The sequence below is a fragment of the Poecile atricapillus genome, chromosome 8, assembly GCF_030490865.1.
Source record: "Poecile atricapillus isolate bPoeAtr1 chromosome 8, bPoeAtr1.hap1, whole genome shotgun sequence".
In the NCBI taxonomy this organism is placed as follows: Eukaryota; Metazoa; Chordata; class Aves; order Passeriformes; family Paridae; genus Poecile; species Poecile atricapillus.
In genome coordinates this window covers 16,058,436-16,079,956 of record NC_081256.1, presented here as the reverse complement: position 1 = coordinate 16,079,956, position 21,521 = coordinate 16,058,436, and the positions used below count along the sequence as shown (strand labels likewise).

Genomic DNA, 21,521 nt, shown 5'->3' with positions numbered 1-21,521 from the left:
TTTGTTCATAGTGTACAAAGGATTTTGCTTGTTGGTCACCTCAGTGGGTCAGCCTGTCAGATTAAGTTTTCAAGAAATCCACAGAGTAGAGGAACACCTGTGAGAGCCCGAAGTGTGTCCCCATTTTAGATTTCAGATGATTTCCAAAGTGGCCTGAGTTGTCTCAGGATATTTAAGAGGCACCTGGTGGCATTCTCTGTATACAAAGAGCTTGAACACAAGGCTGTATTTCCTGGAAGAGCCTGAAATAAGAATCTGCCCTTACCTGACAGATGCATGGATTTTTTTTGCAAGACTTCATTTTCTTTTTCCACGATTAATTCCAAGCAAGTACTGTAAGGCTGCCCAGACAGATGGAAAGGGCTTGGCTTCCAAGAGGAGCTTGTGGTAACAGGATGGGAGGAATGCTTTACTACCTCTTAAGCAAAAATCCTGTAGCCAATCTGTCATATTTTTTTTATCGGGAAGGTGAAGGAGATGCAAAACTAATGTTGACTTTTGGAATTGCACCTTTCCTTCCTGCTTCAGGTAGAGAACTGCAGGGATGTTAGCGGTCAGACAACAGGTCCTTGCAGCCTGTCAGACCTGCCTGCTGACCATCTTGTGCTGTTGGAAGCAGGCTTCAGCTGACTGTGGCTTAAAGCAAGGAGAAGTCATAAATATTCTATCTCTTCCTGCTGGTACGTGGGAAGTTCCCAAGTGTGGCTGAAATGTAGCTGAGGACTGAGGCAGATCCTTTCTGGAGTGCAGGGTTTTTAAATGAAGCACTAAGCCTGCCTGCCCTGCCTGCTTATGAATCCTGTTTGTAAGAAGTGGTTTGTATGGATTTGCAAGTCCTGAGCTGTCTCAGTCCTGGAGATAATGTGCTTTAGCTCATGTATTTATAGACTTACTGTACTTGCTAGAAAGGTTAACCTTGTCAGGGAAGGAGTTTGTGGAGGTTTGTAATGTTTTGGTTTGTTTGGTTTTGGGCTTTTTCTTCTTTTCTTTTTTTTTTTTCAAGGAGCCTGTGGCATTCCCAGATTTTTCACAGTGCTGGTTTCAGAGCAGATCTTACCTGAATCCTGAAGTAATGCTTTGTACTTGAGCAGCCATCCAATGTCCTCCAGTGCTGGCTTGGCTCTGGAGGGTGTTGACTCTAAGTTTGCATTTCAGCCATGCCTTTCCTGCCTACAGTGTCCACTTTACATGCATGGCTCTGTAAAGGTCCTGAGGATTAGGAAGGCTTAAATGAATAGCATCCAAAGGGGCAGCATGCCCTGCTGGTATCTCCCAGCTTTGTTCATTAGCTCCAGACTGGCTTCACTGACTCACAAGCTCCTGGGCCTCAGAGGAGCAAGCCCCAGGGAGCTGTTTGCAGTTCCTAGGCCTTGTTGATCCATTAGTCATCTCGAAAGAAAACCAATTAGGAAAATGGAGTGCTCTTCTGTTTGGCATATCTACCAAAACTGTGACAGAAGACAAACGGCTGCAGTCCCCACTGTGCTCCTGCCTTGTGCCTAGTTTGCTCTTCTTAATGTCCTTTCGATTTTCTCTTCCTTCAAGTCTCTGTCTGTCAAACTGATGCATTTCTCTGCTTGGCATCCTGTAGTGCCTGAAAATTACAGCTAGTGTGAAGTGAGTTCACAGTTTGCTCTGGGAGCTCCTTCCAGTCAGAAGTGCTTTTAGCTGGACAGTCTTTGCTTCTGTGTTTTTCCTTCCCTGGCAGAGTGCAAGGGGGAGATCCTGCCCACTCCTGTGAGTGGGTGTGCACTTCTGTGACTTCCAAATCCTTGTTGAAAGCCTGAGATTGCACACGCGGTACCTTCTGCCCTGCCTTGGCCATTAGGGCTTAGCAGGCTCATGTGCAGGAGGAGCAGGAACCTGTGAGTTTACCATGGTGTTGGAATTTCAGCACTGGGGCTGGGTGAGGTTGAATGCTGATTGCTGACATGGTCCCTTTTGTCACCCAATAATTTGAAAGCCTCATCCAGCCCAGGGGCTGAATTTGAGTAATGTTGTTGACTGTCTGAAAAATTAAACTTTTTTTTTTTGTAGGGATTTTAATAATTGAATAAAGAATTTGATTAAAAAATCTGGAAGTACTTGTTTGTGGTGATTTAATGTCTGTTTTCTTCCATATCTGCAGGATATTGCCCGTCTCCTACAACAGAAAGAACTGCAGGAAGAAAAAAAGCGCAAGAAGCACTACCCAGAGTCCCAGGGACACACAGGCTATGAAGAGAGTTATTATGCAGAAAATGGAGGTATGTTTCTGCAAGATAAAAGGTCAGGATCATGTCAGTGTAAGGTGGACTTGGTGGTCTGACAACCAGTTTAGGAAATTCCCTTTATCCTACAGTCCTGCATTTAGCACTGTAGCATTACATCAGTTTCCGGTGTTAGAATGGGATTATTTCATAATCAGGAAGTATTTAGTTTAAAAAAGAAAAAAAAGCAGAGAAGACAATTTAGTAGTTTTTATTGTCCTTGAAGGCGGCCTAAGTGACAGGGATAGGGAGAGTGGTGTGTGTTTATGTGCAAGTGCAGCCGCACATATGTGTTTTAAAAGTGTGGAAAAAGCCAGTGGCTGATAAGGCAGTTACTGCTGTGTGACACCAAGGATGTGGGGAAGAAATGCTGGTGAAATTCCATGCTTGCATTTGAAGAGAGACTGTTCCATGCATTCATTTGTGATGCTGGCACGGCTACATGAAGGAGCAAATGCTGGTTCATGGAGATGTGTTTCAAAAATAGCTCCTTGCAGGTATGTACCCAAGCTGTATAATTAGCACAACTGCCTTGAATGACTTACTGAAGAACAAGGTCATCTCTACAGAATGTCTCTGCTGTGATTATCATCTGGGACTGTACAGTGTGGAAATGATTTGATCCACAATGCTTTATTGCTTTTGGTCAGCTTCTGTGATTGAATGCAGACCTTCTTTAAACTGTGAGGAGAGAATCAGGGTGTGTTTAATTATGGAGCAATCTGTGGATGGCTTTGCTGTGCACTGGTGGTGGTTCCTCTGTTTGTTCTTCTAAAATGTGGTGGGGAAGATGGATTGCTTTTGATTAACAGATTGTGAATATGAAGATCAAACCTCATTTCTTATTTTAACATCAATGCCATTGGCAGTTTTAAAGCCTATTAATTGAACTTACAAAGTATTTAGTTTCAATTGGGAAGAAATTCAAAGATAACCAAGAAAGTACAAAGCACAAAGTTCAAAAGTGCAAAACAGTAATCAAGTGGAAACTTCATGATCACAAGTCCTGCTACATGTTCAAAGCTGGGAAAAATTGATCTTGGAGTCCTATGGCCAACCCACACTTCAGGTTTCCAGAATTAAATGGGAAAAGTCTGAAAAAATGCAGCATAGATAGCAGTGTGCCTGCAGAGATAGTAGGACAGAATGGATTTTTATATCAAATCAGCTGACAAAGCCTGTGTAAGACTGTGGTGTGGATTTCGAGAGCAGCATATCTTGTGGGTCTAAGTTTTTTTCCTGTTGTTCTTGATCTGTGCTCCTTAAAATCTATGAACGACTGGAGTGGATTTTATGCCTGGATCATCTAGCTTCTTGTTCTGGGAATGCTTAATTACTTGGACACCATGTGATTATGCTTCAGAAGCCTTGGTTTGTATTTTCCTCATTAGTTGTGAATTGAAGCAAATAAAACCCCCTTGATTTAAGTTTCTTTTGTTTTAGTTGGGGGTGGGGTGTGGTTTTGGGGCTTTTTTCTGTTGTTTGAGACTGAGGTAAAATTTATCCACCTCCAGGAGGAACGTGGATTAGGCCTATTGCTCCAAAGCAATATGAGCTCTTTAAAAGTGGAAAAATAAACATGAGATAAGGCTGAGTTCCTCCCAGAAGTGTTTGTGCCATGAAAAACAGTTTTGTATTCACTCAGTCACTTGCTGCTTCAGGGAGTAACACCAGGGTCAGTGGAGTGTTTACATAGCCCCTGTGGAAGGTGCCACAGGAACCAGCACCTGCTGATGAATTAATCACCCTGAGATACCCCAAAAGCAAATGTTCTGCTTGGGTTACTTGGCATGGTTGTGCTACCTGTTGCAATCCTTTCCCAGCACAGCCAGGCTTTGCTCTTTTGTGTTCTCCTGCGCTCTGCTCTTGTATTTATTGAGCTTTCCTCAATGACAAAATTGAATTAATTTTTAGATCCTTACGGGTATTGTTCAAAACTGACTTTTCCTTTCAGGTTCTGGTCTCTGTTGTTCAGTAAGTCACTTGGATTGTTTGATTGGGTATTTTTTCTCTGTAAATCATATGAACTAAAACTGAACAGAAAAAATCCAACCAGTTAAAGAGCAACCACAGCAGTTCCTGTTAAGAGTTCTTGGACTTTTAAAAAATACACTTGTTCTGGATAAAAGTCACACAGGCTTGTTTTGAAGGTGGATTTTCTGTAGGGTCTATTTTTACTGGCTCTGACAATGTTTTTTCTGAATAGAATGACTCAAAGGGAACGTTCAGTTTTGGTGTGAGGTTTGTTTTTTCTCCCTCTGAAATCTAGATAGATTGTAAGTGAGACAGAGCTATTCATTAAAACAGAATGTAATTCATGTGCAGTGAAATGTATTTTAAATATTTTGAGATACTATAAAACAAACTGGACAGTTGAGGAAAGTCTGCTGCTGCAGGGATTTTTGGTGGGGGGTTGTATATGTAGTTCTGTTTCAAATCAATCTCTGCTTCAAGGCATTTTTTTTTTTCATTTTGAAAAGCTGCTGTAGAGATAATAGTTCACTCAGTGCAATGATTTTTCTTAGCAAATAGGTTAGTTGAAAAAATAAATCAATTAGTAGATTGTATGCAGGCAGACTGCTGCATCCTAGCTGCTTCAGGTTTATTACTGAAATAAAAAGCAGAGAAAATCTACCTGCTTTCTGGAAAGCACAGAGGAAACAACCGCACCAAAATGTCAAGTAAAGAGCTTTTCTAGCTACAACGCTGAGGTCAGGAGCCTGGGTTTTGTGAAGTCTTATTCTACCCTAAAATTTCTATCCATAACCGTCTTTGCTTTCAGAGCTGAAACTTCTTTTTAGACAATGAATAAGCGCAGGCCCTGAAACTTGTGGGTCTGCAAAAGATATGTGACAGTCTGTGGTGGAGGATGTTTGGACGCTGCAGCTATTCTGTTCTTGTATTTAAAAAAAACTAAAAAACAAAAAATGCTATCCTACCTGTTTACTTCCTTTCTGCTTTGTGTGGGTCTTTCCCCCAATTAGGTGAGTCTGTTTTTTTCTGATGAAAAACCTTGTGCCTGAGGCCAGGGCAGGGCACCCATGCTTATAAACCAGGGTCCAACCTGACCACTCTGCTTGGCCCCTCCTGGCCTTACGCCCCTCATTGTCTCCTGACCTTTCCTGCCTCTTGTGCCTCTCTTTGCAAACCTTTCCCAGGTGGTTTCAGGATCCTGTAGTAGTGATGTGTCATCAGGAGATGAGCTGCTCTCTTGGCTGTTTTTCAGCCTCAGTGGCATCATTAAAAGTCATTTGGCTTTATATTGACTAGTCCTTGTCTAGGAGGTGCTCAGACACTTTTGGGTTGGACCTATGCTTTCTGCTCCAACCTTGTTGCCTCCTGTGCTGCCCTGCTAGCCAGGCTGCCATTTCACTGTGTCCCCTCTTGTATCCTGCAAGCCTTATTTGTCCCTGTTATTATTCTTTCTTTCATTTTGCTTTGCCTGCATTTTTAGCACCTTGTATCAAGCTCCTTCATCTCTCTGCTGTGAGTCTGGCCTTGAACCTCCATTAACCCCTGAACCACTAACCCGGTCCTTGTTTGTCCCTACATTGCTCAGAGCAGCCCTGGGGTGACCCCAGAGAGCAGATTTGTGAACCTCCCAGAGCACACAGTCACGGCAGGTGCAGGCACCAGCAGAGAGAGCGCCGAGGACCCCCCTCGCCTTTGCCCCGCGGTGCCCCCAAACACGGGCACTCCACCTCAGAGGGCTGCCAAAGGTCTCCTCAGCTGAGGGAGGCCAGCAATGGCCATCAGCAGGAGCAGAGGACAGCCAGCCAGGGAAGGTCCAGGAGACATCCCAGCCTTGACCTGGAAGGAGAGATTGAGCACCGTGCCTATGATCACAGCAATAGCTGGGAGCTGCGGGAGAGGAGGACAGCTGGCAGGGAGAAGGAGAGGAGACCTCTCAGTCTTGACCTGGAATTGGAGCATGGATTCACAGAAGAAGCACGGCACAGCAGAAAGCCACCAAGGCAAGACAGAGAAAAGCACCTTCCTCTTCTTGAGATGGAATTGGAGGCAGAGCAGGAGACCTGGCATCGGGGTGGCAGACGGCACCCTGAGAAACATAAATCTCGTCATCAGGGCCACTCGTCACACAGGATGGCACGTGATGAGAAGCTCTGTGATGCTGAATCTAGAGATGACCATAGGAGGGGTGAGGCAAAAGCCTACAAAAGGGCAGGACACAGGAGACACTCCCCATCCCCTCATGCTGTGAGCCAGGGGAAGGTTGGAGACTGCCAGCGAGACCCAGGTAACCAAGAGATGGGGAAGGTGTGCATATGTGTGGTTTGGACCTTTGCGTGCCCCATGCTGGTGTCTGTTTGGCTTCCTTGAAGATGCTTCTCTCCAGTATCTACCTGCAATGTGTACACAGGGAATCTTGCCCAGGTTTCTCCCTGATTTAGCAGGATTCTTCCTATCCACTGATGTTCTTGCTCTGTGCTGATATTCCATGGCATTGGAGAGGATGAGTAAGAAGGTATTGTTGGAAGTGGTGCCCTTGGTATTCTTCTGTTTAAGAAAACAAATTTCTCCCCCCTCACCAAAAAAAACACCACACCATCCCCAAAAAAAGACCCCCCCAAAAAAATTCCAACCAACACCCAGCTTTTGTTTTTGTGATACATTTTGTGTGGTGGCCTCCTTGTACAGGAGGAAAAGAAAAAAAACAAAACCCAGAATGTTAGGTTATGGTTGTATTTTGTAGAGTTGAGATGCAGGACTGTAAGTGAGGACACTGTGCTTAAGCACTAAAAACCTATCAATTTTCATCCACTTCTTACTGAAAAGCCTGCTGGCATCTTAATTAATTCATTTTGGGCAAATTTCACTAGTGGCACTGGGCATCCAGCTGGGTTCTATTTGTAAGATTCTTGCCAAATTCTGCACAAGTGGAATTTTCTGGGAAATGTGTACCTGTGTAGTCTTTGCACAACAAGCACTTGGGGATTGGAGGCTTTAAAGATCCAGATCCATCTTTCTACTTTTAAAGCCACAGTGGAAGTAGGGGTGACCTAGTCAAAGTAGGAGTTTAGAGACTTGGATCTATGTCTGTCAAAGTGTGGGGCAGTTTATGCTTTAAGCCATCTAACTGATCTTCACATAAGATAAGGTGAGAAAGATAGATAATGTGTGTCTCTCTCTGGAGATACTGGGACAATTATTCTTCTTCCTCATGATACAAATGCTTTCTGTAGGGAAATAAGTGTTAATCAGTTTAAGCTTAAAATAACAGAACTCTGTACTCAATACAAGAACTGAACATTTTATGAACTTCAGCAATGCATACTTGTCTGTTTTCTCATTGAATTATAAAATTCATGGCTCATCCCAAGGAAGAAATTGTATGGAAACTCATTGTCTGAGCCTGTCCCAGGTAACCCGTGCAGCCCATGCTGCTTCAGCAGTGTGTTCAGACTCTGCTGTGCTCATATCAAACGTTGGGCTGCTCTCTACTGCCCAGTTTTGCTACTGTATCTCTATCAATGCAGAGAGTGACAAATTACAATTCCTTTGCTAGCATTGCTGTCACCAAAGACTGCTTCAAGGGACATGGCCTGTTGTGCCGTGGAGTTGCATTTGTTATTTAAGACAGGGTGTGCCAGATACTGCTGTGTGCATAGAGAAACCTCCCTAAGGTGTGTGCTGCACCTCAGCTAAAGGCGCTCTCACACCAGTGGTATGGCAGGTACACGGTGGTGATCTCTGCTTCTCTTGAGTGGGGGGTTTGCAGGTGGCTGAGGAGATTGTGGGCATCTCCTTACCAAAGAATTTGGAGAATGGTTGAGTTGACTGGGTTTTTTTATAATTCTGTAGGCACTAATTTGAGGGGGATGAAACAAGGCATGTACGATGGACGCCGAATGGAACAGGAATTGTCTGATGCAGAGATTGCTCGCAAGCTGCAGGAGGAAGAGCTCCTGGTGAGTAGAGAGGGTGCATTGGTCAACTCAAAGAAACTAAGGCAACCAACATGGACAACTTTAATTTGTAAATCTTTAATATATGAGGTCTTGCTTTTGTGCATTCTGCTAATTACCTTTGTCTTCCATACATGTGAATATGGAGTGACAGCTGGCTTCCAACTAATAAGCCCTATTTTTTGAAATAAACACCCCAAAATTAAAGTACTGAAGCAGAGTGATATTAAGTGGATGTTTCCAGGCAGATGAAGATGGCATATAGTTAGTGTGAGCAGCTCACAGGTGAGACAGGCCATTGCCCATCTTTGAGAGAGAAGACAGCAGAGTGGGAAATGCATTGTGATGTGGCCTGGCAGGTACATGAGGGCAAAATTCAATTGAAAAACTGAAATGGGAGACAGAAGTTGGGTTCTGAGGTGAGTATTGGGGTACCTAAGTATATTTGGAGAGGATGATGGTGTATTTGTATGGGCACTTACTTGCCCTGCCCAGCAGGTTAGTGAGTATGATTAATTCAGAGATGCTAATTTTTTGTCTCTGTTTTTCCTTCCCCACTTCCCCCCCCACCCAGGCTAATGAAGCAGATCAGAAGGCAGCTCAAGTAGCCCAAGATGAGGTGAGCAACAAGTCAAATTCTTGTGGATTTCCTTTACTTGCAGAAGCTGCTGAACAGCCCTTGTTTCCCCTGACCCTCCAATTGTTAATTTCTCTCCTTGTAATGGAAGCTTGGGGTTCCAGTGGGATTTTCTCCCAGATGGGTTTTGTGTATATGCTCAGGCTGGCCAAGCAGGGAGTTGCGCTGCCTGTTGCAGCCATGACAAAAGCAGGAAGTTCATGGTTCTGGAAGAGCATTTCTTGTAACTGAATCCCATGGGAGAGACTACCCAAGATGCTGTGAGATAAACCACCAACCCCTTTAAGGAGAAGGGATAGAGGGCAGAAAGGTTCTGCAAATGCAGTTCTGGTAAATCAGGGAGCTATTGGACATGCTGCATGTCACCAGTCTTAATTTTGCCCTGTCCCTTGATTTCTGATCACAGATGGATGAAATCCTGGATTTGCACCCTTCCCATTCACCAATTGTCCATGGGAAAGGGTTTGAATAACTTGAACCCACAAGTGCAGTAAAATTGTCTGACAGTCTGTGTTTCCCTTCTAGGAAATTGCTCGTCTCTTGATGGCTGAGGAGAAAAAAGCTTTAAGAAAAGAGAAAGAGAGAGAAAAGTCTTCCTTTGAAAAGAGGAGGCATGACCAAGATTGGAAGGTATGCCAGGCTTCAGGAGGCACCACAGATAAGGTGCTATAACGTTATTCCCATTTCCAGAGGGAGGTGACTGTGTGTGGTGATGCATCTAAAGGGTCTTGCTGTCCGTTATTCAGCTGCTTCCCGAGCCTTTTGGAGACTCCTCTTTGGTTAGATGCTTTTGGCTTCAGCCTCAAGCAAGGTAATCCTTGGGCTCTGGCCTTGGAGGATGGCACTGGATGTCACAGCACCTTGTGGCCTCCCTGAAGCACTGTCAGTCCCTGGTGCAGGATCTTCCCTTTGCTGAAATCTTGACTGCAGGAATAAAAGCAGGAGTTGGTTCTGTTTGTGTAAGGGTAATGTAGCTGCTTCAGTTGTCACTCTGACTCATAACTGGCTGTGTAATGAAAGTCCTGAGTCTATTGTGCCTGGTTTTTGTAGGAGTAACACCAGAGAGGCTTGGCTGGCCAGCATGGAAGGGGATAGGCAGCAAGTTTTATGGTCAGCACTGCTAAGGTGCTAAAGGGGATATGGTGTTAATCTTGGGGCTGGATGATGGCAGCTCTGCTGTTTTCAGCCTCACTGAGTTTCAGTGGTTGTAGGAGCACAGCTGCCTGCAGCTGGTCCTTCCTGCTCAGCCCAGCCTTGTGCACAGTCATTACACCCAGACTGTTCAGCCCCAGCTTCAGAACAGTCCCTTACTGCTGCCATGTTTTAGTGCAAAATTTGAGTTTTGTTCAGCAAGGCTGTCTTTGGTTTACTGAAAACAAGTCCTGGTGCTGCCATTTGCATGTCTGGCTGTAGTTAATTTTGTGTGTAAACTAAGCACAAAAGGTCTGTGTGGAATTGTGACACTCCCAGTGTACTGGCTGGTGTCTTGCAAGGCACACAGATGAGCTGATTTCCCTTCTTCCCATCAGCCTGATGCAGGCGAGTCCACACGGTCAAGGTCAAGAGAAGGGCCCGAAACTCAGCGACACAGAAGTGACAGGCCTTCAAGGTGAGCTTGAACTGGCTGGCAAGAATGGAGAGTGCAGCTGGGAAGCTACTGAGAAGCTGAGACTTAGGGAGGAGCTGTGGGATGATCAACTGACCCACCCACAAGGGACTTGGTGGAGAGCAGGGCGATGGGGGGCACGGAGCTCATGAGATGTTTGGTGATGTGTGTCACTCACTGTGCTCGTGGCACTTGTCCATCTTGGTCCCCATGCCCGGTGTTGACAGAGATTGATGAGCTTGTGCAGTGACATTTGTTAAATGCCAGAGAAACACTGAGAGGGTTAAACAGCTTTGGGGGATGTGAAACCAAATGTCATCTCTGGGCAGGAAGGCATAATCACCATGGCATTTGCACAGCTGCTCCCTTGGTCCTTGCTCCCAGTTAAGCACTGTATACATCTCCTGCTGCTCCATGTGAATACCACCCTGCAAGCTAGAGCATTGTGCATCCCAAGCTGGGAACATGCTGTAGCCCAGTGCTGCTTCTGAATCCCTTAATACTCAATGCTTTTCATGAGGTACTAAACCCTGGAAGTGACCCCACTGGCTTTGATTTCCATTCCAGAAAGGAACCTAGAAATTGTTGTTGAACATGCAAAAGAAACAGCAAATGGAGTGTGCAGGTGGAAACTGAGAGAGATCATATTAAAATACTCTGGGGGTAAAACTGTAAGCATTAACCACTTTAAAATGCTGCCCTTTTAAATGAAGTTTGCAGCAAACTTAATAATGGAAGTTCTTTATTTCCTGACAACTCTAACCATTATTAAATTAAAGAAGTCCATGACAAGCAGTAAATACTCTCATTTTCTCACTGCAGAAACAGTAATGGGCTATGCTCAGAGGAGCTGTTCTGCAGGCAGAAAGCCTGGGCCAGACAGGGTTTGCATCAAACTAACAGTAGCAGACCAGACAGCTGAGATGTTGCTTTTCCTATACTGTTGTGCTGTTATTTCCCAACACTCCTTTCACACTGTGCTTTGCAGGTCACAGCCTCACCTGGATGACTTTGAACACTCTCGGTATTACACGAGCCAGCCCAGCCCCTTGCGCCAGATGCCCAAACCTGAGCATTCTCCTAAAGGTAGGACCAGCCCCACAACTTGGGTTATTGGCAGCTGTTTTCCTCCCACAAGGAGCCTGCAGGGGACAGAGTGATTGAAAGTGATGCAAATAGAGAAGGGCAGTAGGAATTAATGCCCCAGCAGGCAGGTGATGCTGGGCACTGTTTGGGTTGGACTTGCTGAGCACGTTGCAGGCTGAGAGACTAAAAAACAGAATTGGTTTGCCTGGCATTTGTCAAGGTGCTGTCTGTATGTCCTCTGTGATCTCTTAATGATGAATGACTGTAAATTTGGTAGCAAATGGCAAAGAAATGACATGAAGACAACATTATGATGGATTTTAGGTGACTCACTACTCTCAAACAATCCAGTACAAGACTGTCGGGTGAGCAGATGGGATGATCAGACAGAAACTTGTCCTGAGAGCAGGCTGGAGCATCTCAGCACTGCTTTGTTGGTTTGTTTCCTGAAATCACTTGGCATGGAGCAGTGTGGGTAGGGTCACCCCTGCAGTTGTTTTTAAATGTGAATGCCCATTGTGTGAGTTATCTGTAGAGCCTCTGGGGAAGGAAGGGGGCGGTCTGAGTATAGCTTAGTCTCAGATTTCTTCCAACTCCACTAGTGAGACTTAAATGTCGACACTTTTCAAAATTTAGTTTAGTAAACTTACTTTCTGTCTTCATCAAGCAAACTGGAAAATTCATGGCACTTTATAGGGTCTTCTTGCTTTAGTGAGACTGGGGCTGCAGCACCATTCACACCCTAGAAGAAATGCATGTGTTTGCCTGTCTTGTGGATCTGTCCTTCCTGTTGCTTGAGTCATGTAACGTATAGTTTCCATTTTAGCCTTTGACTTTACTAGTACCCTAGAAGACAGACAAGAGGGCAGAAGAGGTAAAATATGACTGCAGGTAGTAATCTTTTCACCAGGATCTAGCCTCACAGACTGTTTCCTTTCTGTTTTGTTTTCCAGGTTCCCGTAGGAAGCAGTAAATTGTGCTAGCCTTTGCTTTGGTACTGACTCTTCTGTAGCAAACATTACTGGAATTGCCAGCCAACTTTCTCCATTTCTGACCTGATGGAAAGCCCGTCCTCCACTCCCAGCATCATCTCTTTAAGTGTCATCATCTTAAGGAAAATTGTTTGTTTCAATTTCTTACTCATCTGTGATGACTTGAGCAATGCAGTATTATCTAGCTGCCACTGGGCTGTGCAAATCAACCAGCTGGCTCAACAGCTCCCTCATACATTTTTTTGAGGCTTTCTTTTTATTTTTAAGTTTGGCTGGAGCTTTGACAAATGGAACAAATTGAGATGCATGTACAATCAAGGAAAATGGAAGAAATGAGTTGGGTTATGGCAATGCAGCAGAACATCAGAAGTACAAGTCCTTTCTGTGTTAGGGTAACTTAGCAAGGACAGCTGTAAGAGGAATTGTGTTTCTTCCTGTGTTGGATAGCTGAGCGAGCCAAGCTGACAGTCATATGAGCTTGCAGGAAGGAGAGAGCATTGTCAAACATATAGCAGCAAAAGCCAAACCCTGAGACTGGTGAGGCAGGAATTGCCTATGAAACAGTTTTTTTTAACTGCTGTATTTCTTTCTAGGATTTCCAACAGCCTGAGTAGAATGTGTATAGGCATTTAGCTCCAGGATATAGGATAGAACAGTTAAAAGGAAAGACAATTTCAGCTGAAATTAGACCTTGTGTGCATGACTTTTAAGAGTTGCCAAGGAGTTCAAGAAGCTGTGTTGTGGTTTGGGAAGACTCATACAAACAGATCTATGTGTCTGAAGGGATCTTTGTGGTTACCTGCTCTGAGCTTCAGTGTGGTAGAAGCCAAGGAATTTCACTGAAGCCAAGTAGGATCTCCCAGCTCAGTTTTTGATGCATAGAGTAACTTGTTTCTGAACTTGGATATGTCTTGTAAACATGGGGCTGATGGAGGATGGGCCATATGGGCATTGAGCATCGAATTTAGAATCTACAGTTACAGGCAGCCTGAACCAGACACAGAGGGCTGAACAGTCCACATGATGTCTGGGCTGACTGCTTTTCCTCTCCACTGCTCTGTCCAGCACCCCAGGCTAGCTCCTGTCAGGAATAAAAAAAAAAATCACTGCTCTCTAGGGCACAGCAGGGTCTGCAGGTTTATTGTCTATATAGATTTTCCCATGCTGTAATTCCCTTCACTCTTTAAAAATCATTTTTCTCTTGCACAGAAAAGTAGCCTTTTCCCTTGGCCTCCCCTCATTTCAGTGCTTTTGTCTTTTTTAATATTTTTGCCATTATTTTCAGGTGTATTTTTGAACTACAAAGCTGAACATCTGGACACTGTCTTGGAGTCTGTTCAGCCAGGGCAAGCTGGTTATTCCTGGGCTAGCCCAGTTCATGGCAGAGAGCTTGGCTGCCTTGCCCCTGCAGCCTGACTTTAGTGCCAACACTGAGTCTGTCTCACTACTCTGTTGTTTCCAGCAGCTGCAGTTCTGCCTCAGGCTCTGCAGAGGAGGGGAGACACCTGTGCCCAGGGCATGGAAACATGGACTTGTCCTCACCACTGATCTGGCTTGGAAAGGGGCCTTTGCAGCTCTTGGGAGCTTTGTGTGGAGGGAGCACCTCTAGGAAGCAGCAAGAGAGCATGGCTGGCTGCTGTTCCTCTTGTGCACAGCTCAAGCCCCAAGGCAGCTGTAAGGCTTTAACCTTGGCTGTTGTCCTGGGTCAGAATAGTTACTGGGCCAAATCACTGTGAAAACAGTGCAGCTCCTTTTTTACATAAGTTGCAGGGGCAGGTTTAATACCACATCATAAGCCCATGTCTTGCTTTGACCAACAACTCAAGAGACTTCCACCTCCTTCCCCCACTGGCCCATTGGCAGAAGTTCAGTACCTGTGAAGAACCACATAGCCCCAACAGATCTCTGTTCCAGGGATACCCCAACCAAGAACTTTGCCATGTAGGACTTTGTGTATGGGCAGAATCCTGCTACCTGCATACCCTTGCTTCCAGACTGTGGCTTACATGCCTGCATGGGCTCCAAAGTGACTTGTAAGGTCTTCCTTGCTGCTGCTTCTCAGGAAATATCCCAGTCAGCAGCTAGATTTTACTGTCCTTACTTTGTTCCCTCTTCTCATTCTGTCTCTGTCCATTCAGAAGTGTTCATACTGGTTAAAAAGACAAAAAAAACCCACAAAAAACAACATAGATGCTTTTTTTTTCTTTTTTATTTGATAATTTTTTTTTCTTTTTTATTTGGCCCAGTGTGGCAGCCTCATCTACCAAGGTTTTATTTTGTAAGGATTTATTTTTGTATTGCATGTAACAGTTAAAATTTCTACTGCTGAAAATGCCATTTTTTTTTTCCTGTGGGCTTTTCCCTTCCATTGCCATCAGAGTAATTATTATTGTGAAATGGATGCCTGATGGGTTTGTAAGAATTAATTCTTCCTACAAACACCCTAGTCCAGGCACTGCTGCTTGTACCACCTGGTGCACTTGTGAAAAGTGGATGGAGAAAAGTCCTGCCAAATCAGAAAGAGGCTGAGCTTTGCACTGGCTGTGCTTGCAGAAAACTGGTGACTCTGCTAAAGGCAAGGGGAGATCACCAACTAGGAATTCAGCTCTCCATGGGCCTCTCTGTCTGGCTGTGATGGACTTTCTTGCTCTGCAGTTGGCTGGTGTAGCTTTTGTCTTAACCTAGTCAGGAAAGTCATGAAGACCCTGAGCGCTCTCACATTTGAAGAACATATTAATTCAGGAGGCGTGCTTGGGAGTATCCAAGTTGTTGGTGTCAATGGTAGTGAGTAGAAATGTGAAGGAAAACTGCGGTAGATTCGGTTTGGAAGCTGGGTAGAGTCTGAAGAACACCTCAGTGCCTCCCTGTGGAGCTGTAGGATCTCCTTAGTGGCCAGTCAAGCTCTCCACTCAAGACACCAAGAGACAAGAGCCCAAGAGAAGGGTCCCAGGAGCAGTTGCTGCTTTCTTGGGTGCCTTTGAGGGATGCTGAATGCTTTATGGGCTCTTTTGCTCTGTATCCTCCCTTAGTCCTTGTCCTTTTTTCTTTCTCCCTGTCTTTATTCACTTGCTGTCCCTCATGTTTCTCCTGTTTTATTACTCCATAGTCCTTGTGAAAAGGGGGTTCCCAAGGTTTTACTAGAAGAGAGAGAGGAATGCTAGGAATGGCAGCTGAGGAAAGCAGGTAGTAAATGGGATAAGAACAGAGCAGTTGTTCATCTTCTACATGTTGGGGTTGTCTTGGGAGTTGTACAGGTTAGAGACCTCCTGAGGTAGAGGTTGAAACTGAACTTGCATATTTAGAGACCACTTTTGAAAAGGGATTCCATGGTCCCACTGAAGTCAACAAGAGTTAAGATTATGGATGAACAAAGAGCCACTTTCCTCCAGGCTAAGCAGCCACAGTTCTGCTGAGGGTCAAGAAGGTGCAGCTTGTGTAGGTGAGATACAAAATCAGCACCTTGTACATGTGTTCCTGGAAAGAGGCACAATGAAGCTGGTCTTTTGAAAAAAACACTCAGAGCAATATTTCTTTCCTATGACAGAAAAATGTTTAAGTATCTTGATTTTTTTTACTTGCTTGCTCTTGCCAATTCTCAGTAGCTTTGCCTGTGGGTTTGCTCTGGATTTAGTAGCATGTTGGAGCCCTGGCTGGGAACCCTGCCCAGGTTGTTCAGGTCCTGCATCCCTTTCTGACTGTGCATTAACAAGGCATCCGGCACCACATGGAAAGTTCATCTCCTTGAAATCCTGGCACTTCCTAACCTTCCTAGTAGGCTCATCTCAGCAGAAGGAGCTCTCACCATCTCCTCCCCTCCGTCCAAAGCACAATGGTCTGCAGAAGAGGTCGGGTGACCTGGAGGGATCGTGCCTTACACGCAGGGATGCTCGATGTCTTCAGCAGGCTGACCTGAGTCACCTTGCTATGAAACACTGTCTTAATGTGGACTGTGAAACTTCCTGCAGCAAGAAGCAGTTGTTGTCACAGGGATCCAACAGGTTGATTTCATCTTTTTTAAAGAACTTCATGGGTTTGAGCTTGGTGGGGTGAGGAAATATCAGCTGTTAAGGGATAGATGAATTCTCATCGTTGAATTTCTCCTCTTGTGGAAGAAGGACAGAAGTTACAGATGCTGCAGTCTGCTTCTCTCTCTATAAAAGGGATCTTGTATGTACAGTATTTTTATATCTCTGCATTCCCACCTATCAGGATTTGAATCAGGATTGATAACGTTCTCTACTTATGGAAAAAAATGGGTTGTTATTTTTACAGTGCTAAACATCTGTGTGTTTATTTTGTGCCAAATTACAGCCACTGTTACATTCTAGTGTTTTCATTCAGTTTATTGCTGTTCATCAATGTGTATATTATATATTTTTATTATCAAGGTTTTTATTTTAATTCATATTACCTGTATGCAAACTAACTGTGGATTGCTAATTTATATATATATATAAAGGGGAGCACTTGGAGACAGTGTGAGGATTCCCCTACTTAGTTTACACTCTTGTAATTGAGCACAGCCAGTCCGTGAAACTCACTGCTTGCTTCACAGAGCAATCTGCTGTGTGTTTGTCCCCTGAGCAGATGGCTCCTGCTGTCCCTCCTGGCAGCACTGGCACTGCAGGGCTGTGTGGGGTGCAATAGGAACTGGAGCACAGCTCCCAGCACGGCCTGATGGTGCCTGAGCTCGGTGCTGTCCTATGCCAGGGCGGGTGCTGCAGCAGGAATGCCCAGCAGGGTGCTGGTGTCTGAGGTTTGCTCTTTACCTGTCCCCAGCCAGTGGACAGGTGATTTTGCTCCACTCTCCCAAGGTGTTCAGGGCTTAGTTTTGCAGTTGCTTTGGGAGGTGGGTGTGGGACACAGTCCCTCGCATGGAGCGCACCATGGGCATCTTGTCTTCTTTTTGTTTCAGAGGACAGGCATAAACCTGGAGAGGTCCCAGTTTGCTGCACTCCAGCACATTTGTGGCTGTGCAGCACTGCTGGGGAGGTACTGGCTGTGCTGCACACAGGTGCCACTTGGACTGCCCTGCTCAGGACAGGTGCTGGGACATGGGTTTCATGTTCAGGAGCTGCCCAAGCCTCAGCTTCTGGGCTGGAGATACTATCAGCCACCTTCTCCCCATCAGCAGCACAGGGCAAGGCTTAGCTAGGCAGTTTGGGCTCTTCAGCAGAGTCCCAGAGAGGACAGTGGCACACACAAATGACTATTTTCTACTTCATGGTAAACAAGTTCCACTGTATCAGTGTTCACTCTAAGTAGACTCCATGGTCTGTCTCCAGCTGCATCTGTGCACTGCAATATAGTTAATTGCCTCGGATAAATAACCACAGTTGTCTCATTTAGCTCTTCAGGGTAAACTTTCAGCTGGTTGAATCTAAATATTAGCCATGCAATGAGCTGGATTAGTCAGAAAGCTTAAATTCCTCAGAGCTGCAAGTGTATCCTGCATTGTAACAGCTAATCCTTAAATATGAATTGCACACTGACAATAATCTTGTCTATGCAAGCCTATTCTTGGTTTTATTTTGACTGTTCACTCTATAATTTTACCAGGTTTGGCATAGAACTTCTGAATGACATTTAACCAAAGTATCATGTCTGTGTGTGTATAGCATGTTTTGCTTCATACTCCTGAATTGTCATCGAATGTAAAGGGAACATTGCCTTTCCCCATTTTGTTCAATAAATCACCGTATTTTGTTATTCACCACTTCCTTCTGTCCCTCCGTGTGCTTTTCTGGAAACCTAAATGGGTTACACAAGAGCAGGGGAAAGTAAGACTTTGTTCCACCCTTTGTTCCTGAAACTTAGCTGCTTCTACCAACAATTATGTTCTTCCACTGTAATAGATGTAGCAAACAAACAAATTTGTATTTAATTTGATTATTTTGTCGACAGACATGGAAAAAAGGCTATGTAATATCTTGGAAAAGATCTGGACTGTTTGATTTCCTGAGACTGTGATACTGAAAAATAAAGCAGTATGATTATTTGCAAGGATAGGATGCTCTTTCTTATTTCATTAACATAGCTTTTAAGTTTGCAAAGAGCCTGCTGATTCCATCAAACAGCACGTAGCTACAGTGGTGGGACAGAATACAAGAAGTAAAAATGGCAAATGCCCTGGGACTGACTGCTGTCTTCAAAGGCATCAGCTGAGGATGCAGCCACATGCAGCTCAAACAGGAGCAGACCTGATCCTATTCATTTCACAAGCTCAGTTTGTGACTGAACATGCTGAAATAAAGAGGGGGCTACAAAATATAAATTCTGGATCTTGCAACCAGAGTGTAAACCTTTCTTAAATGCTTATTTACTCATTTCTCTCTGTTTGCCGAGAATAAGCATTGCACAGGGGAGCAGAGAGCCCTTTGGCACCTCAGCACAGGGTGCACCAGGCTTTCCCTCCATGGGCCAGGGGCTTGGGCTGCACAAGTGAGTGCTCTGACTCCAACTGAGTTCACTTTTGGGCTAGATTAGGGTCTGTGTCATACCACTACCCCAGTGCTTCCACGTGCCTTGATGTCATCTGTATCTTCTTGCATCTCTGAGTCCCTTGGGTATTAGCAGTGAGTGGAAATAGGAATCAGCAAAACACGCATGGCTGGCAGGGGAAGAGCCTGGTTGTAAAAACAGGGCTCCTGGGAGTGCCAAGAGCTCTGCCAGCTTACAACCTCTTGCAGCCTCTTGTCTGGAGTGACTGGGTCACTCTGTTTTCTCTGAAAGACTTCTTTCATTCCAGCCTTGGCACTTGTTGAAGCACTAGGCTGTGGTGGGAGCAGGGCCAGCTGGAGCCCAGAAAAACATCTTCCACCTGCTGCAGTGATGTGCACATGGAACTGGGTGTGGGGACCACAAAAAAGAACACTGAAGAGCCCCTGGGGACTTTTTTCTGTAATAGAAAACATTGGTCTCTGAGTTTCCAAGTTGCATGCAGCTCTCAGGCTGTGGGTGTACCATGGTGGGTGAATCCATTGTGCCACTGGTGATGATCAAGGTTTCCCATGTATCCTCCATCTGTGAAAGAAGTTAAGCCAGTGAGGATTATTAAAAGTCACCATTGCTGGGTGCCCAGCAGCCTGACTGCCCTGCAAGGTGGGAGTTCAGGTGGCAGCTGCACTCTCCTGCCTGTGTGCATATCCAGATCCTCATCTCCCACCCAGCTCCATGCTGGTAGGGATTCCCTACCTGGAACCGATGCTCCTTTTGTCCAGAAGGCAAATCATGGCTGCAGAGACCCAGAACCTAAACCAGGTGAGGTATCTGAGGCACAAATGACTTGCTGTAGTACATGTGGTAGGTATGTACCATTCCCAATTCATCTTCCAGAGACCTGGTGGGTTAAAACATGGCTGGAGGTGGAGAACATCCTCTCTGCTATGTGAAACTGTGGTTTATTCCTGAAACTATTCCTTCTCAATTTCAGTATTGAGCAAAGCTAGTCCCTACATTCTCTGCACCATCCTGCTAGCAAATCAGTGACAGTTCTTGGCACCAGACAGTTATCTCAGGTCTGAGGTACATATGTCTGTCACCCTGATTCCTTCTTTCAGAGACAGTGATCCCTGAGCAGTGCCCTGAGTAGATCCTGAATCACTCTGGCCAGAATTCCTGTCACAGTTAATGATAAAAATTAGATTTACTAAGTGAGACCTGGGATCAGGCTGCAAAACAAGTTTAAAACAAGCACAGAACTTGAGTCTGGCAGCTGGGTATTTGTTGAATGTCAGTGCCTCCCTGACCCCAGAGAGCCCCAGACAAGCACCCAAGCAGCTCTGCCAAAACCTGCTCCTGTTTCATGTTGCTGGTGAGCAGCAGCTCTGAGTACTGACACCAGTTTTCACGGTCTCCTTTCCCCTGGCACTACTTTTGCTCAGTAATAGCTCCCATCCTGCCCTTTTCCCCCCAGACATCCTAATTCCACCTTGGTGAGTCACCTCATGGCCTTTTGAGGCCAGGCTTCAAGCACAGGCACAGCGAGCCCCTGGCTGGTGCTGAGGGCTCCAAGTCATGCTACACATGATTTCTGTTTATGCATGAACAGCGTAATGCCGCGTCACAGGACAAGTTTTTCCTGGCTATTTTAGATTTGAATGGTTTCTCATTTTACTGCAAACATGGTTGGCATACGCAGGGTTTAAATGTGAGCCAGAGGAACCCATGTGTGTCTCACTGGTGGGGGTTTATACCCAGGTGAGCAGAAGTGCACCAGCATCCCCTTCCCTGGGCTGAGCTTGGAACTGTGACAGGTTGTGACCCAAGAGTGCTCCACACTGCTGCCTTCCTCCCCTCTTCATCCTCCCCCGGTGCAGGCAGTGTCCAGAGAGTGCTGACATGGCCATGGCACCAGAGGGTGCCTAGGGAGTGTGAGCTTTGTCCCAGCAAAACTGAAAAGGAACTTTAACAAGTGCTGGCACAGCAGCTTTAGTGCCAACTATGGTGTGCAGTCCAGTCCTTCCTGGTAAGACTTTTTTTTCTTACAAATATCCCTGACAAGGGATGGGAGAAAACTATGACCTACCAATCCAGCTCTCTCCTGAGAAATGAAGATCTAACTAAAAACAATGGCTTGAAAATGAAATTGGATTAATAAAGAAAAAATTTAACAATTTTTGGGAGAAAAAAAAGAAAAAAGAAAAAAAGAAAAAAAGAAAAAAAGAAAAAAAGAAAAAAAGAAAAAGTAGGCAGAAAGGCAGAAAAATGCTTTATTCTTCTTCTAAGTGATTATTATTGCCCTCGTGCCCGGGCTCGGGATGCTCCAGCAGCATCCAGTTCTATCCCGGGGCTCTCTCTAGTGGCCAGAAAGGAAAGGCTGAGCAGACGCTCAATGACGGCAGCGCTGCACCTGCCCCGAGGGACACGGACCTGTGTGTGTGTGTGTGTACAGGGACACACACCTGCACCCAGGGACACGCACCTGAGACACACACCTGCACCCAGAGACACACACCTGCATCCAGGGACAGCACCTGCACCCAGAGGCTGCGATTTTGGGTGCTGACAGCCCGCAGCACGCAG

The 21,521-nt window shown here is 45.3% G+C and overlaps 1 protein-coding gene across 3 annotated transcripts in view; it reads left to right on the top strand.

The window, feature by feature from the left end:
- Positions 1-18,503, top strand: part of CCDC50 (coiled-coil domain containing 50) — a 42,913-nt gene extending 24,410 nt beyond the window's left edge. For 2 of the 3 annotated variants that reach the window (XM_058843568.1, XM_058843569.1), the window contains exons 5-12: positions 2,129-2,246; positions 5,809-6,507; positions 8,073-8,179; positions 8,751-8,795; positions 9,339-9,443; positions 10,343-10,422; positions 11,408-11,505; positions 12,459-18,503. In XM_058843568.1, the coding sequence (XP_058699551.1) occupies positions 2,129-2,246; positions 5,809-6,507; positions 8,073-8,179; positions 8,751-8,795; positions 9,339-9,443; positions 10,343-10,422; positions 11,408-11,505; positions 12,459-12,478 (1,272 nt within the window). In that variant the 3' untranslated portion in view covers positions 12,479-18,503. The remainder of the gene's footprint in view (positions 1-2,128; positions 2,247-5,808; positions 6,508-8,072; positions 8,180-8,750; positions 8,796-9,338; positions 9,444-10,342; positions 10,423-11,407; positions 11,506-12,458) is intronic. The other variant, XM_058843570.1, reaches the window with a different exon arrangement.
- The last annotated feature ends 3,018 nt before the right edge of the window (positions 18,504-21,521 follow it).